At 36.6% G+C, this 12,790-nt stretch overlaps 1 protein-coding gene across 1 annotated transcript; it reads right to left on the reverse strand.

The window, feature by feature from the left end:
* Positions 1-1,536: 1,536 nt before the first annotated feature.
* On the reverse strand, positions 1,537-2,115 carry LOC140140433 (uncharacterized). Its single transcript, XM_072162194.1, has one exon. It carries the CDS (start codon positions 2,113-2,115, stop codon positions 1,537-1,539), a length of 579 nt encoding a protein of 192 aa, XP_072018295.1.
* Between the last annotated feature and the right edge of the window lie 10,675 nt (positions 2,116-12,790).

Raw genomic sequence — 12,790 nt, forward strand, 5'->3', positions numbered from 1 at the left:
GAAACTGGTCTCAAATTACTCCCCTTAATATTGGAAATCTTGAACATGTTCTTAATATGTCCCCCTTTAGAGTTAATGCACTTGATTACGTAATGACAGTAGCATAAACACAATAGCGTATGGACACTGCATGATTTATGGTGAAAAGTAGTCAAAAAAAAATCTCGCGCCAAATTGAGGTATTGTTACATAATTCCATATATCTTGAGAATAAATGTATGGAACCTGGCGCGGTTTTTGCAACTTTGTAGGCTTTATCACCCATTGTTCTTTACATAATAAGAGATAGAAAGATTAATCGATGACAAAATTTAACAAATGGTACCTGGTTCGACTGGGTATCTACTGATTATTAAAAAGGGAGGTCCCAGTGGTGAAATCACAAACATTTCTTTCTTAATGAACCCTTTGTTTTCAATAAGTCATGTCTTTGTAATCAAAGTAGCACACCATAGAGAGGCTCTGGATTGAATAAGAAATTTGAATTTCGAAAGGCATGTCTAATTTTAGCATAAGACTTTAATATAGCAATTCACTCACACAGCTACTGTTCCGCAAACCTTGCATTAGTCATGTTTTTAGCGCTTTTTTGATGGAATTTTCTTTTTTTCATACATTTTTGGTACTTTGAATTATGCATACCATCACCGCATGCGCATATGCCTATTTTTATTGCAACAATTTCTGTTGTCCTGACTATGATCTCTCATACCATATCAAAATTCATATTTGTTTTTGTTTCATTTTGGAGATAATTTGGATTCTCGCTTCTACCTTGTGGGCTCACGATTTTCACACCATTTTTGTTTGTTGTTAAAGCCTATTTTTGGTGACGTTCAAAGACGGTCCCTTTCTTCATCTGTTGACGGATACATTTCTTCTTTCACAATTATCAATTGAAAATACATAGATTACCTCATACCAAAATAAGGCTTGTAAACTGCTTTGGTTCTTACTTCCGCTTCTTTTTATTACACGTTCCTCAATGTTGACAATTTTCAGTGTACATATAGCAATGACTTTATGCAAATGAGATTATGTAATTAAAGGTACTCTTATACTAATTGTTATATGTTTTGAAAGACAAGGGTACAAACTTTATTGATCGTAAGTAACAGTCATCTAAGTCATGCATGAGCGGATATAAATAATAGTTGCGGGATATTATTGACCAACCCTCGTATGTGCTTGAATTAATGGTTGAAGTATTTTGAGTAAAAGTTGGTGATCTAGGTATCTTTACTCCTTTGGACCTGCTGAATCTAGAAAAGGGGTTACCACTTGTTATTGTGAAGCTATGACCCTAAGTTGATTCTCAAAATGACCACATGGGATTGTATAAGGGCCAACAATTAAACATGCGCCGATTTTGCTCAAATTATATCCGTGTCTAGTCATACAAATCATAGAAATACAAATTTTGTGCGTGTCCTTCCCGTGGTTGCAGAGTTATGTGCCATAAAGGGTCGAAGGTCAATTTTATATTTGTACAAGGGTCAAAAATTAAGCTTTGATTTACAAAAATGTTGGACCAAATTATTTGCCTAGCTTCAGGCAGTGAGAAAAGGATAAATTTCCACTATATTTGATGTATAGACTTAGGATTGTCTTTGCTAACCCAGAGGAGCGAGAGATATGGCCGTACCAACATAGTTTACGTAGCCTGACTGTTGTTAGTAGGTCATCGTAGGGACCAATAGCTTGCTTCACCCTGGTCCGCACCTCCTTGTTGGTCACATGGTCTTTATATGAGATGTTAACGATCTTACCGAAACACCTCAACTCCAGAGCTTGTATTCTCCTTTCCAAGTCAGCTGTCAGTGTCCACGTTTCGCAGGCATACAGGAAGATGGATATGGCGAGGGTGCACATTAGTTTGATTTTTGATCCCAGTGAGATGTTCTTGGCATTCCATAATGGCTTTAATTTTGCCATGGCACTGGTTGTTTGTGCAATCTTGGAAATCACTTCAGGTTTTGACCCTTTATCTAATATAATTACATCAAGATATTTGAAGCTGGTTACTTTGCCTAACCTTTGATCACTTATTTCCACTGTTTCACTGATTCCTGTTGGATTTTTCGTCATCAGCTTGGTATTTTCTGCACATTCCATACCTCTGTGATGTTTGATGGAGGTTAATCAGGGACTTGAGTTCTTTCTCACTACCAGCTAAGCCATCTATATCATCAGCGAAGCAAAGATTGGATACTGCTCAGCCTCCTCGTGGTTCTCTAGAGCATCAGCCATAATTGTTTCCAGGAATAAGTTGAAAAGCGTTGGTGATAGCAGCCAACCTTTTCTCACCCCAACTGATGTTTGAAACCAATCGCCTATGTTTCCATTTTCCAGCACTGCTCTCATAGCATTACACTGTACAGCTGTTCAATAGTACGCACTAGTGTTGGGTTGATGTCATGTTTCACATGGTGATTACCGTCTGGACCCTACCTTTTTGTTAGTTTCACTGGTTGTGTCCGACAATATTACGAGGTGTTTTACGCCAGTTGGGAATTTACGATCAAAATCATCAAATCATTCGACCAGACTCTTTTATCACCTTTTTGTTCTAGTTTTTTTTGTCTTATTGCTATTGTTGTTGGTCAACGCGATTTGTGTAATGTGTAATCTACCCTCCCATCAATGACAAAACCATCTAGACACTTCTGCATTCATTCTTCACAATGTGGCACAGTGTCATCGCCCCGGTATCTTCATGGTAGAAATCGCCATGGTAGGTTGAATCCACAGCCCCCCAAGGCCATTTTATTCCGAGATGCATATTTAGCCAAGTGACCTGACTAAGGCTACTGACAATAGCCGGGGTAATTGATTTCTCGCTGTGTGAGTAAGCTTGTATACGACATTGCGGTCAATGGTCATACTGCCTCCACTTGAGTACGTAGTGAGTGCAGCGCTGTAGTCCATACAGGACCAACGCAATATAAAATTAGAGTTTTGGTCAGATTTTGAGTTCAAAGCGCACGGCCAATTTTCAAAGCGCACGCCGACGACTATCATATCTGTTCAACACGTATTTTCAAGTGTATGAGACCACATCTGGTTTCTTGAGACGAAATCATTTACGGGAGATATTCATCATTATTTTTCTAACCCGGTATCCGAAGATTTTCGTCTGATATCAAAATCGTGCATAGCAATTCACGTGTATCGATCCCGTGTATTCATTTTAGTGTCTCTGGCTCTCTGCTGCACCAAATAATTATTAGCCAGACGATGTCGGTGTGTGTGGTGCTCTGACTGCTTCAGTTATTTTCACAAAAATCAGTTGTTTGGAAAGTAACAAAATTAGCTGCGTGTTGCTATTAATTTTTTTCCGTGCATGTTGCGAAATACCTTCTGAGGACAAGGTCAATTAAAGCCAAATTTTTAATACAATACGGCATTTCACATGTAAATAAATGAAAAATCCCATAGAATGAATATTCAATTAATTTCTTAATTTTAAGTTTAATGATTTTTTGTACTTTCCTTGGAGGTATAAAGTTATTGTTATAAACTTATCTGATTGCTTGTTTTTATGCACCAGATATTAATGAATGTACTGCATACACACACAACTGTCACCATCGTGCCGCATGCACCAATACCGTTGGTTCTTTCACATGTAAATGTTATCCTGGCTATAATGGAGATGGGATAACATGCACAGGTAAAACTACTTTATCATCTCTTGAAACTTAATCTTTGAAGTGACTATAAAATTAAACATTTAAGTTAAAATTAAACATTTCAGTTAAAACGTTGAACAATAAATGATATCCATCTTTACGCATCTGAATAAACCAATTTGAAATGTCTACGCATATTTTGTAGATGCCTGACTTTACGTGAAGAAAGTTTCGGTTTGAATAAAATATAGTTCAATCAGTTATTTTCACAAAAATAAGTTGTTTGGAAAGTAACAAAATTAGCCGCGTGTTATTATTAATGTTTTTATTAATATAATACGGCATTTCACATGTAAATAAATGAAAAATCCATAGAAAGAATATATGAAACTAAAAAAGTTAAATGATTTTTTGTACTTTCGTTGGAGGTATAAAGTTAATGTTATATTGAAAGAAACATATCCGACTGCTTGTTTTTTATGTACTAGATATTAATGAATGTACTGCAAACACAGACAACTGCCATGATGGTGGTGCCACATGCACCAATACCGTTGGTTCCTTCACATGTGCATGTAATGCTGGCTATAGTGGAGATGGAATAACATGCACAGGTAAGTCTGCTGTATCATCTGTTGAAATTTAATCTTTGAAATGACTATAAAATTAAACATTTCAGTTAAAACGTTGAAAAATAAACGATGTCCATCTTTACGTATCTGAATAATCCGATTCGAATTGTTTACGCATAGTTTGTAGATGCCTGACTTTACTTGAGACAGTTTCGCTCAGAATAAAATATAGTTCACAAGATTTACGCCAAGTAATTAATCGGATAAATTTGGCGATACTTTTGACCATTATTTCGTCTTCATAGGGTGTTAATTTAAAGCACAGTCTGTGTTTAAAGCCAGCATTATAGGGCACATGTTGGTTTATCAAAGGTTATAAAATGGCGTTAAATCGCATTTTGTATCTGAACGCTTCGTATATTTCTATACAGATTTGAATGAATGTACTTTGGGAACTGATAGTTGCGATATTACAAATGCTGCTTGTGTTAATACCGTCGGGTCATATACGTGTAGGTGTAATACCGGCTATACACATTATACAGAAGGTGGAAAATTCTATTTGTACGTGTTTACTTTGTCAAGACCAGCAAAGTTTATTTTTTACATACATCAAACGATGTTGTTATAGTTGCCGCATCATGATGCCACTGATTATGATGATAAAAAGTGCACTATAAAGTACTGTGCATAGGAACTATTATGCTAGTATTAAGCAGTTTAGTGCAATATTGCTAGGGAGACATGCTGAACTCGATCAAGGCATATAGTAATATCGTCATATGTTTTTTTAGTATATTTAAGGCTTAAAAACCTTTAAGGCCGCTAGCCCGATAGGGTTGAGGCTGCCGACTTCCATAGTAATGATTTGCAAGTAACGGGAGTTTCAATATAGATGAGACCCGCAAGGCATGAAATCAAGGTGATTGACATGGATGATGTGCTGTCTGTAAGTATGAAATGGGTGACGAGATGTCTGTAACGAAATTGTGATTCCTTTACAGACAGCCCATCACATCTTTTCTTTATACTTAGAGATAGTCCGTCATATTTTACCCTTTTTGTTTTAAAAGTACCCTTCACTCTCCGTCATTCTTAAGGCCCAGCCCTATACCGTGGGTTAATTTATAGTTTAAGCTTGATGGCTATTGTTACTTTTTAGCCCTGCTGGGCAACCTTCTGGTATTGCGTGCCCCAACCAAAAGGTGCCAGTATCGCCACCAAATTTGCCGGTTTGGTCATTTAAAAAGTAGATTTAAAAATGACACAATATAGGTCCTACTTCAAAAATGGGCAATTTTGACACTCTTTTCCAAAATTGTCTGATTGCATCACACGGTGTATCTACACAAAGAGTCCCGTATAGGCAGAAGTTTTTGCAAGCGAGTGCGTGAGGAATTTCCCAAAGGTGGACATTTTCCAAGAGTAATTTCCAGTATCTAAATAGCGCCACCAATCATAAATAGATACATTTTATATCCGAAAAAGCTTTAAAGAATGCTGTGAAAGTGAATAATGTTGTAAATAAGCGGAAATTAAAGTTGAAAATGACTCAAAAGCATCCGTATACATTAGCATGATACAGCTTTAAGCTGTTAAAGCCTAAAATTGGATTATACATAATGTTTTGTTTGAAAAACTAATAAATGGTCACATCAAACAACCGTGCATACTTGTTTGCCCCCTCTGGCGAAAATCCCAGGTACGCCACTGCCTAATTGCCAAGTAAAAAGTAGGAATAATTGTAAAAACACACTAGAGGAAAACCTCAAATAAGGTGCTTGAATTAATGGTTGAAGTATTTTTGAGTAAATGTTAGTGATTTAGGTATCTGTACTCTTTTGGACCTGCTGAATCCAGAAAAGGGCTACCACTTGTTATTTTGAATCTATGACCTTAAAGTGACCCTCAAAATGACCCCATGGGATTGTACAAAGGCCAAAAATTAAACATGCGCCGATTTTGCTCAAATTACAAACCAGAGAAATATAAATTGTGTGCGTGTCCTTCCCGTGGTTGCAGAGTTATGTGCCAAAAAAGGGTCGAAGGTCAATTTTAAATTTGTACAAATGTCACCAATTAAGCACTGATTTACAAAAAATGTTGGACAAAATTATTTGTCTAGCTTCAGGCAGTGAGAATAGGATATATTTCCACTATCTGTGATGTATACACGCAAATAAATTCATTAGGATTGTCAATAAAATAGATCATTCAGAGATTCTTTTGTACAAATCCAAAATTTCATGTTAAGTACCTCAATAGCTCTCAATGACAGTTTCGTGCTAAGACTTTCTCAAATTGACTGTCCTTCGACGACTGCCTCCTGTTGGAGCTGACGTAAGTAGGCTGACTGTTAAGAGTTGGTCGTAAATATGCTGAAGAAAGTAGTTCCCTTCGTCTCTATTAAGTGTTCTTATCCTTTATGGCTTTCTTTATATGTCTTCTCTTTCTGTTCTATAATACTCCTCCCATCTAATATCACGTTTATCCTCTGCGAAGAGATCTGTTATCGCGGATTTATTAACTTCCCCTGACATTTTATGTTCGTTGAGTCTAGTTTCAAATAGTCTAGCTGTTTCTCCAATGTATGTTTTATCCCAACGGAGGCATAGCATCTCATATACACAGTCAGAGGTTTATTTGACGTCTCGCTTAATGTCTTTAGGGTGTACTTAGATGTTAAAAGGTAGTATTACCGTGCATCTTGAAGACCAGCCTCACGCTTGTGATTGAGTAACCGTGGCCGGATATTTTCCCTTAGCTTTTTCGATTGACTGCCTTAGCATGCTTAGAGCTCCTTAGGGTTTTCAGACTAATCGGACCAATCAGATTTCTTGTTACGAGTGCCTGAATTTTCGTGGTATTTTGTTTTCTGCCCGTTTTTGATTGAAGCAGTCTAGTTCGTTCCGTAACTAGTCGTTGTCTGGACAGCTGCATCTGATCAGGCCTTTGCTCTGCAAGGGTCCAACATGTTTCACATGGTGATTACCGTCTGGACCCTACCTTTTTGTTAGTTTCACTGGTTGTGTCGGACAATATTAGAAGTGTTTTACCCCAGTTGGGAATTTACGATCAAAATCATCAAATCATTTGACCAGACTCTTTTACCACCTTTTTGTTCTAGTTTTTTTGTCCTGCCTTGCCACGGGGGCGTAGCTTTGCCAGCCAAGCTTTTTTTCCCGTGGCCATATAACCCAGCCATACATGTATAACTGTTCGCATGATGACGCAATCGCATCACGTGGGATACCTACCCGTGCCTATATTTTGTGACACTTCTCCCTTCGCCATACATAAATTCTCCCAGTCACATTTCCCAAATATGAATTTCCCCCTAATATGAAATTTTAAAAAGGAAGTACATTAAGTTGGGCAGAGGTGGGGTTCGAACCCACGCTGCGCCGCTATTATGTATACAGCATTAGTGCGCTTAGGAGTGAGTGAGGGGGTAGCGGTGTGTGGGGTGAGTGTGGAGATAAGATTAGTTAAGGGGTTTGCTTTTATAATTATGTGCAATATAATATATTATGTTTTTCTTATGCTTATTTGATGCTTATTTGGGATTTAACAGGGGGTTATCTTTCATAATTATGTGCAATATAATATTTTATGTTTTTCTTATGCTTATTTCTTGTTATAATGTATATATTTTAATAACTTTTATGTGTAATAATAGTAAATAATTTTGATGTTTAAAGATTGTAAAAAGTAACGCCTGTTGGCTATTTGCCACGAAGTTATTTTGAATAAATATGAAATGAAATGAAATGAAATGAAATGAAATGAAATGAAATGAAATGAAATGAAATAAAATTTCAAAAAGGAACCAGGCTTCCCTAGAATGTGTAATAAATTAGCATTAAAATTTTTATAATTTTAACAGCATTCTTGAACCTCTTGCAGTTTGGTTAGGGTTATTACAATACGGCATTTTACATGTAGATAAATTAAAAATCCCATTAAAAGAATATGAAATTAATTTCTTAAATTAAAAGTTAAATGACTTTTTGTACTTTCGTTGGAGGAATAAAGTTAATGTTATATTCAAAGAAACGTATCCGTTTGCTTGTTTTTATGCACCAGATATTAATGAATGTACTGCAAACACAGACAACTGTCACGGTGATGCCACATGCATCAATGAAATTGGTTCTTTCACATGTGAATGTTATCCTGGCTATAATGGAGATGGAATAACATGCACAGGTAAGTCTACTTTATCATCTGTTGAAGCTGAATCTATGAAATGACTATAAAATTCAACATTTCACATTAAACGTTGAACAATAAATGATGTCCATCTTTACGTATCTGAATAATCCGATTCGAAATGTTTACGCATATTTTGTTGATGCCTGACTTTACTTGAAGAAAGTTTCGGTCAGAATAAAATATAGTTCACAAGATTTACGTCAAATAATTAATCGGATAAATTTGGCGATACTTTTGATCATTATTTCGTCTTCATAAGGTGTTAATTTAACGCACAGTCTGTATTTAAACCCAACATTATATGTTGGTGGTCCAATCTCAAAATGTTATAGAATGGCATTAATCGCGTCATATATTTCAATACAAATTTGAATGAATATACTTTGAGTACTGTGATATTACAAAAGCTACTTGTAGCAATACTAATACCGTGGTATCCTCAAATCCGCCAAATCGCACACAAATCCCCAAAATATCGTTTAAATCATCCATATTTTACCCAAGTTACCAAAATCCACTCAAAAACGTTTTTAAAAAGTCAATGTGTAAATCAGCCCTCCCAAAATGTTATTTACACTTGAAAAAGATCACATAAATTTAGTGGAATTAAATTTATTAAAACACCTTACTTTGTGCATTTATTCTTTAAAGAAGTCACTTCGGCAACTACTACTGCCTTTCAAACCACTGAATCTGATGACGTGTCATCGGTATCTCTGACAGCTACCATCAAGCAGACTACCAGTTCCCCCTCGACGTCGGCAACTACTACTACTACTACTTTTCACTCCACTCAATCTGATTACACATCGTATGGCTTATCATCGACATATCCGACAGCTACCGACCCTATGCCAAGCACTATCTCAAATGTACCTGATTCTTCGAAAGCTACTCAATCCTTTGAGAGCCCCATATCGTCGGAATCACATTTATCATCATTAACTTCAACTGGATCATCTACAAAGACCGACGTTACTACGGAGTTCGCATCAAATGAGCCTGTAGATTCTACCACAGAAATTCCGGACACGTCTGTGTATTCGTCAACAGTGAAACATGACAGCAGTGGACCAAGTTCAACGGAGCACGAAACTGACCACATTCAAGATACTTCATCACTGATAACGTCACAATTTATAACCGGAAGCAGTTCAGCTTTGCGTACAGGTACCTCTAAAATCGAAAGTACGTCTGCTAGCACCGCTGACCGAGAGTATGCATATACAGGTTCAGAAACCCAGACATATTCTGATATGAATACAGCAACGGATACCGTATCAGATGATGGAATGACTCAACACGATTTCACCTCAGATGACCCTAATACCAATTATGGTGATACAGCTCCAACAGAATCCGATCATATCACTGAAAAAGGGCAAACAAATGAACTTAACCCAATTGAAATGGTTCTTGGATCATGCGAGAATAATCAAGTATGTATTGCAATAATATTTCTTTGACATTTTCAGAGTCAAATGTTTCACTTTATAGACCCCTAAGGGACTTTTACGCCACCTTTGGTCTAATGCAGAAAGAACCACGGCTCAGATAAACAAGCTAGCCAGTACTATGATCTCTCCAGTAAGTGGAACACGATCTACACTTAAAAGCATGGTTCCTATGATAGAACATACTAGAAGACTTTGGATAGGTTTGTATGAGATAACCAAGACCATTGGATGGGGTCATGTTCCATGTTTCATGAAAATAAATGCTTTGGAATGTTTTGTAACGTGGCATAGGTCTGTAAAAATGTTTCTTTCACAATAAATTTGTACTTGTTTTTCTAGCTCTGCAATTCAAAAATAGAAGAACTTGTGCAATCAAGGGACGAATATGTTTTGGATTATTTCGACATAAACAACATATCTGACACCATAATTGAAGACATGTATTTTGGTAAGTAACATGGAATATCAAAAGCTGAGCGCATTTTGAACCAATTAAGTCTCATTTCCAATGGTAAAGTTCAATAGCCTCATTCAATTATCATACCTCTTTAGTTGACCTCAACCTGTCGGTATGATATTGTACACTTAAGGTCAGTTTGTTAGTGCGCTAATATATTGAGGTTAAATAACTTTGTCTTTGGCGATAGGCATAGGTGACATACTACCACGAAATGAGCATAAGTCGTAAGCTGGTAGTTTCGAGACGCCCTGCCCTGGCTATTGCGTTGGTGTTCTTTGTTCCTTACGCATTTGTTCAAGCCAGTAGTGTATGTCTGTATGTCCTTTGTGAATGTGGGCACATTGGGCCATTATTGCAGGACGTACTACTGACAGGTGGCCGGCAAACAAAGAACATAAACAAGATGTCTCGAAACTACCAAGTTGCGACTTTACGCTCAATTCGTGGTAGCAGGTCACATTGTTATATTCGAGGTTTAACTTAGATCGATCAATAAATACATACATGGTGGACACATTTTGATTGAGAGATGGATTGGCGCAACTCACTTGTTCTAGATGTGCCCGTAGCCTAATTTATTACAAATATATTTACTCTGTATTACATTCAATATTCTTTACTTGTACCAATATGTGTTGTGATGAAATAAAAATTTTAACTGAACTGAGCCATATGACATGTTCACTGGCAGTGGCGTAGTTTCCTTTTTGACATGGGGGATGGAGTTGGAAACAAATTCTTGAAGTATAGTCAATCCAGTACCTTTTTTAAGTTTATGGAAAAATTTTGCTATTTGGAAGCTCAACGGATGAAATATGTTGTAAAAGTAGAATGAATGCGCGCGAAGCGTGTGAAAATTTGCACTTTTGGGGGCTAAAATGGGCAAATATGACTATGAGGTTAATTCCGTCAGAAACCCATTATCAGGCGTCAACATTGGAGGGATGATTGTATGGACCATCCCTCTGGCAAAATATTGGGGGGATTTATCCCCCACCCCCCGGATCTACGCCTATGGGCACAGTTATATAATTAGCCCCTGGATCTTCTGGAATCGAACCGAACCGAATCGAACCGAATCGAACCGAACTTGCTCGCAATTTTTTGATGGAGGAGGAAAATGTTCTAGTTTGATTAAAATATCAAAATAACGTTATGAAACAACAACTGTATATTATATGTATTTCCTATTTTTGAATGTCAGATTCCTACATATTCAGAGTCCGCATGGAAGATGCAAGTGATACGTACGAAATTGGGAATGACATTGACAACGTCCGATTCGAAGTTTCGATTCCAACGAAGGACTTTAAATCAGGTAACTTGGAAAAAGTTTTGAAGTTAAAAATGCAAGTTTCTTACCTTGCATTTTCCTCTTTCTGAATGCCAAAAGTAATTTCGACCCATGTTTATTTTAAGGGCTGGGGTATGAACGTTTGGGCAGTATTTATTTTGGGACATCAGAGCACATAATACGATACTGAATACGAAGAATGTCATTCTGATATCAAATAATTTTGATTTTTGAAATTCGCAATTTAATACACATTTTATGGCAAATCATTAAAAATTGATATTTTTGATATTTAACAGTACTTGAATTAAACTTTATAAATCTGATGATTTACACTTAAAGTGTATGTAGGTGGGATGAAAAGCCGACGATCAATTGAAAATTTTGACCTTTCGTATTGAAGATATGGATTTGTTTTCCCAAAACACCAAAAAAAAATTAGGTCTTTTTGGGAAAAAAATCCATATCTTCAATATGAAAGGTCAAAATGTTCAATTGACCGTCGGCTTTTCCTCCCTGCTACATACACTTTAAGAATATATCATTAGATTTATATAATTTACTTCGAGGACTGTTATATATAAAAAATTTGAAAAATATCAAACTTTTTATAATTTGTCATAGGTCCGAGGTGCTCTCATGTCCCACAAAAAATACTGTCGAAACGCAATAAACGCTCATTTTAGATCCCTTAAAGCCATATTGTATATTTTTCAAAATTCTGTTTTGTGCAAAAATCAAGACCTTAGGTGCAGCTGCACTTTTGTCAAAATTCGAGATTTTAAATAAAAAGCAGGAACCGTCGTTTTATTATGGAAATATTAGTTCAACGCGCACATGATGTTCAGACACATCAAAGGTCCGTGCCGTAGTACAACCGACGGGGTGACACGTATTGGCGACATCTGCACTGACTGGTAGTAAATTCCAGTTTTCTTTGCTTTACCTTAGTTGTCCGGCTCAAAATTAAATGGGGTCATAAGAGAAATACTAGTCTATTTCTTATGGCAATGTTACAACATGGCTTCAAACTTCCAAAAGGTTGTTCTGCGTTACGCGCTATATTAAGTCTCTCTTTATGATGCACATCGTTATGGGCATTTTGGTACGGTTTGGTAATCTATTTTAACAGGTCACGTCATAGTTGCTTCTGTTCTCAA

This window comes from Amphiura filiformis, chromosome 19, assembly GCF_039555335.1.
Source record: "Amphiura filiformis chromosome 19, Afil_fr2py, whole genome shotgun sequence".
NCBI classification, from domain to species: Eukaryota; Metazoa; Echinodermata; class Ophiuroidea; order Amphilepidida; family Amphiuridae; genus Amphiura; species Amphiura filiformis.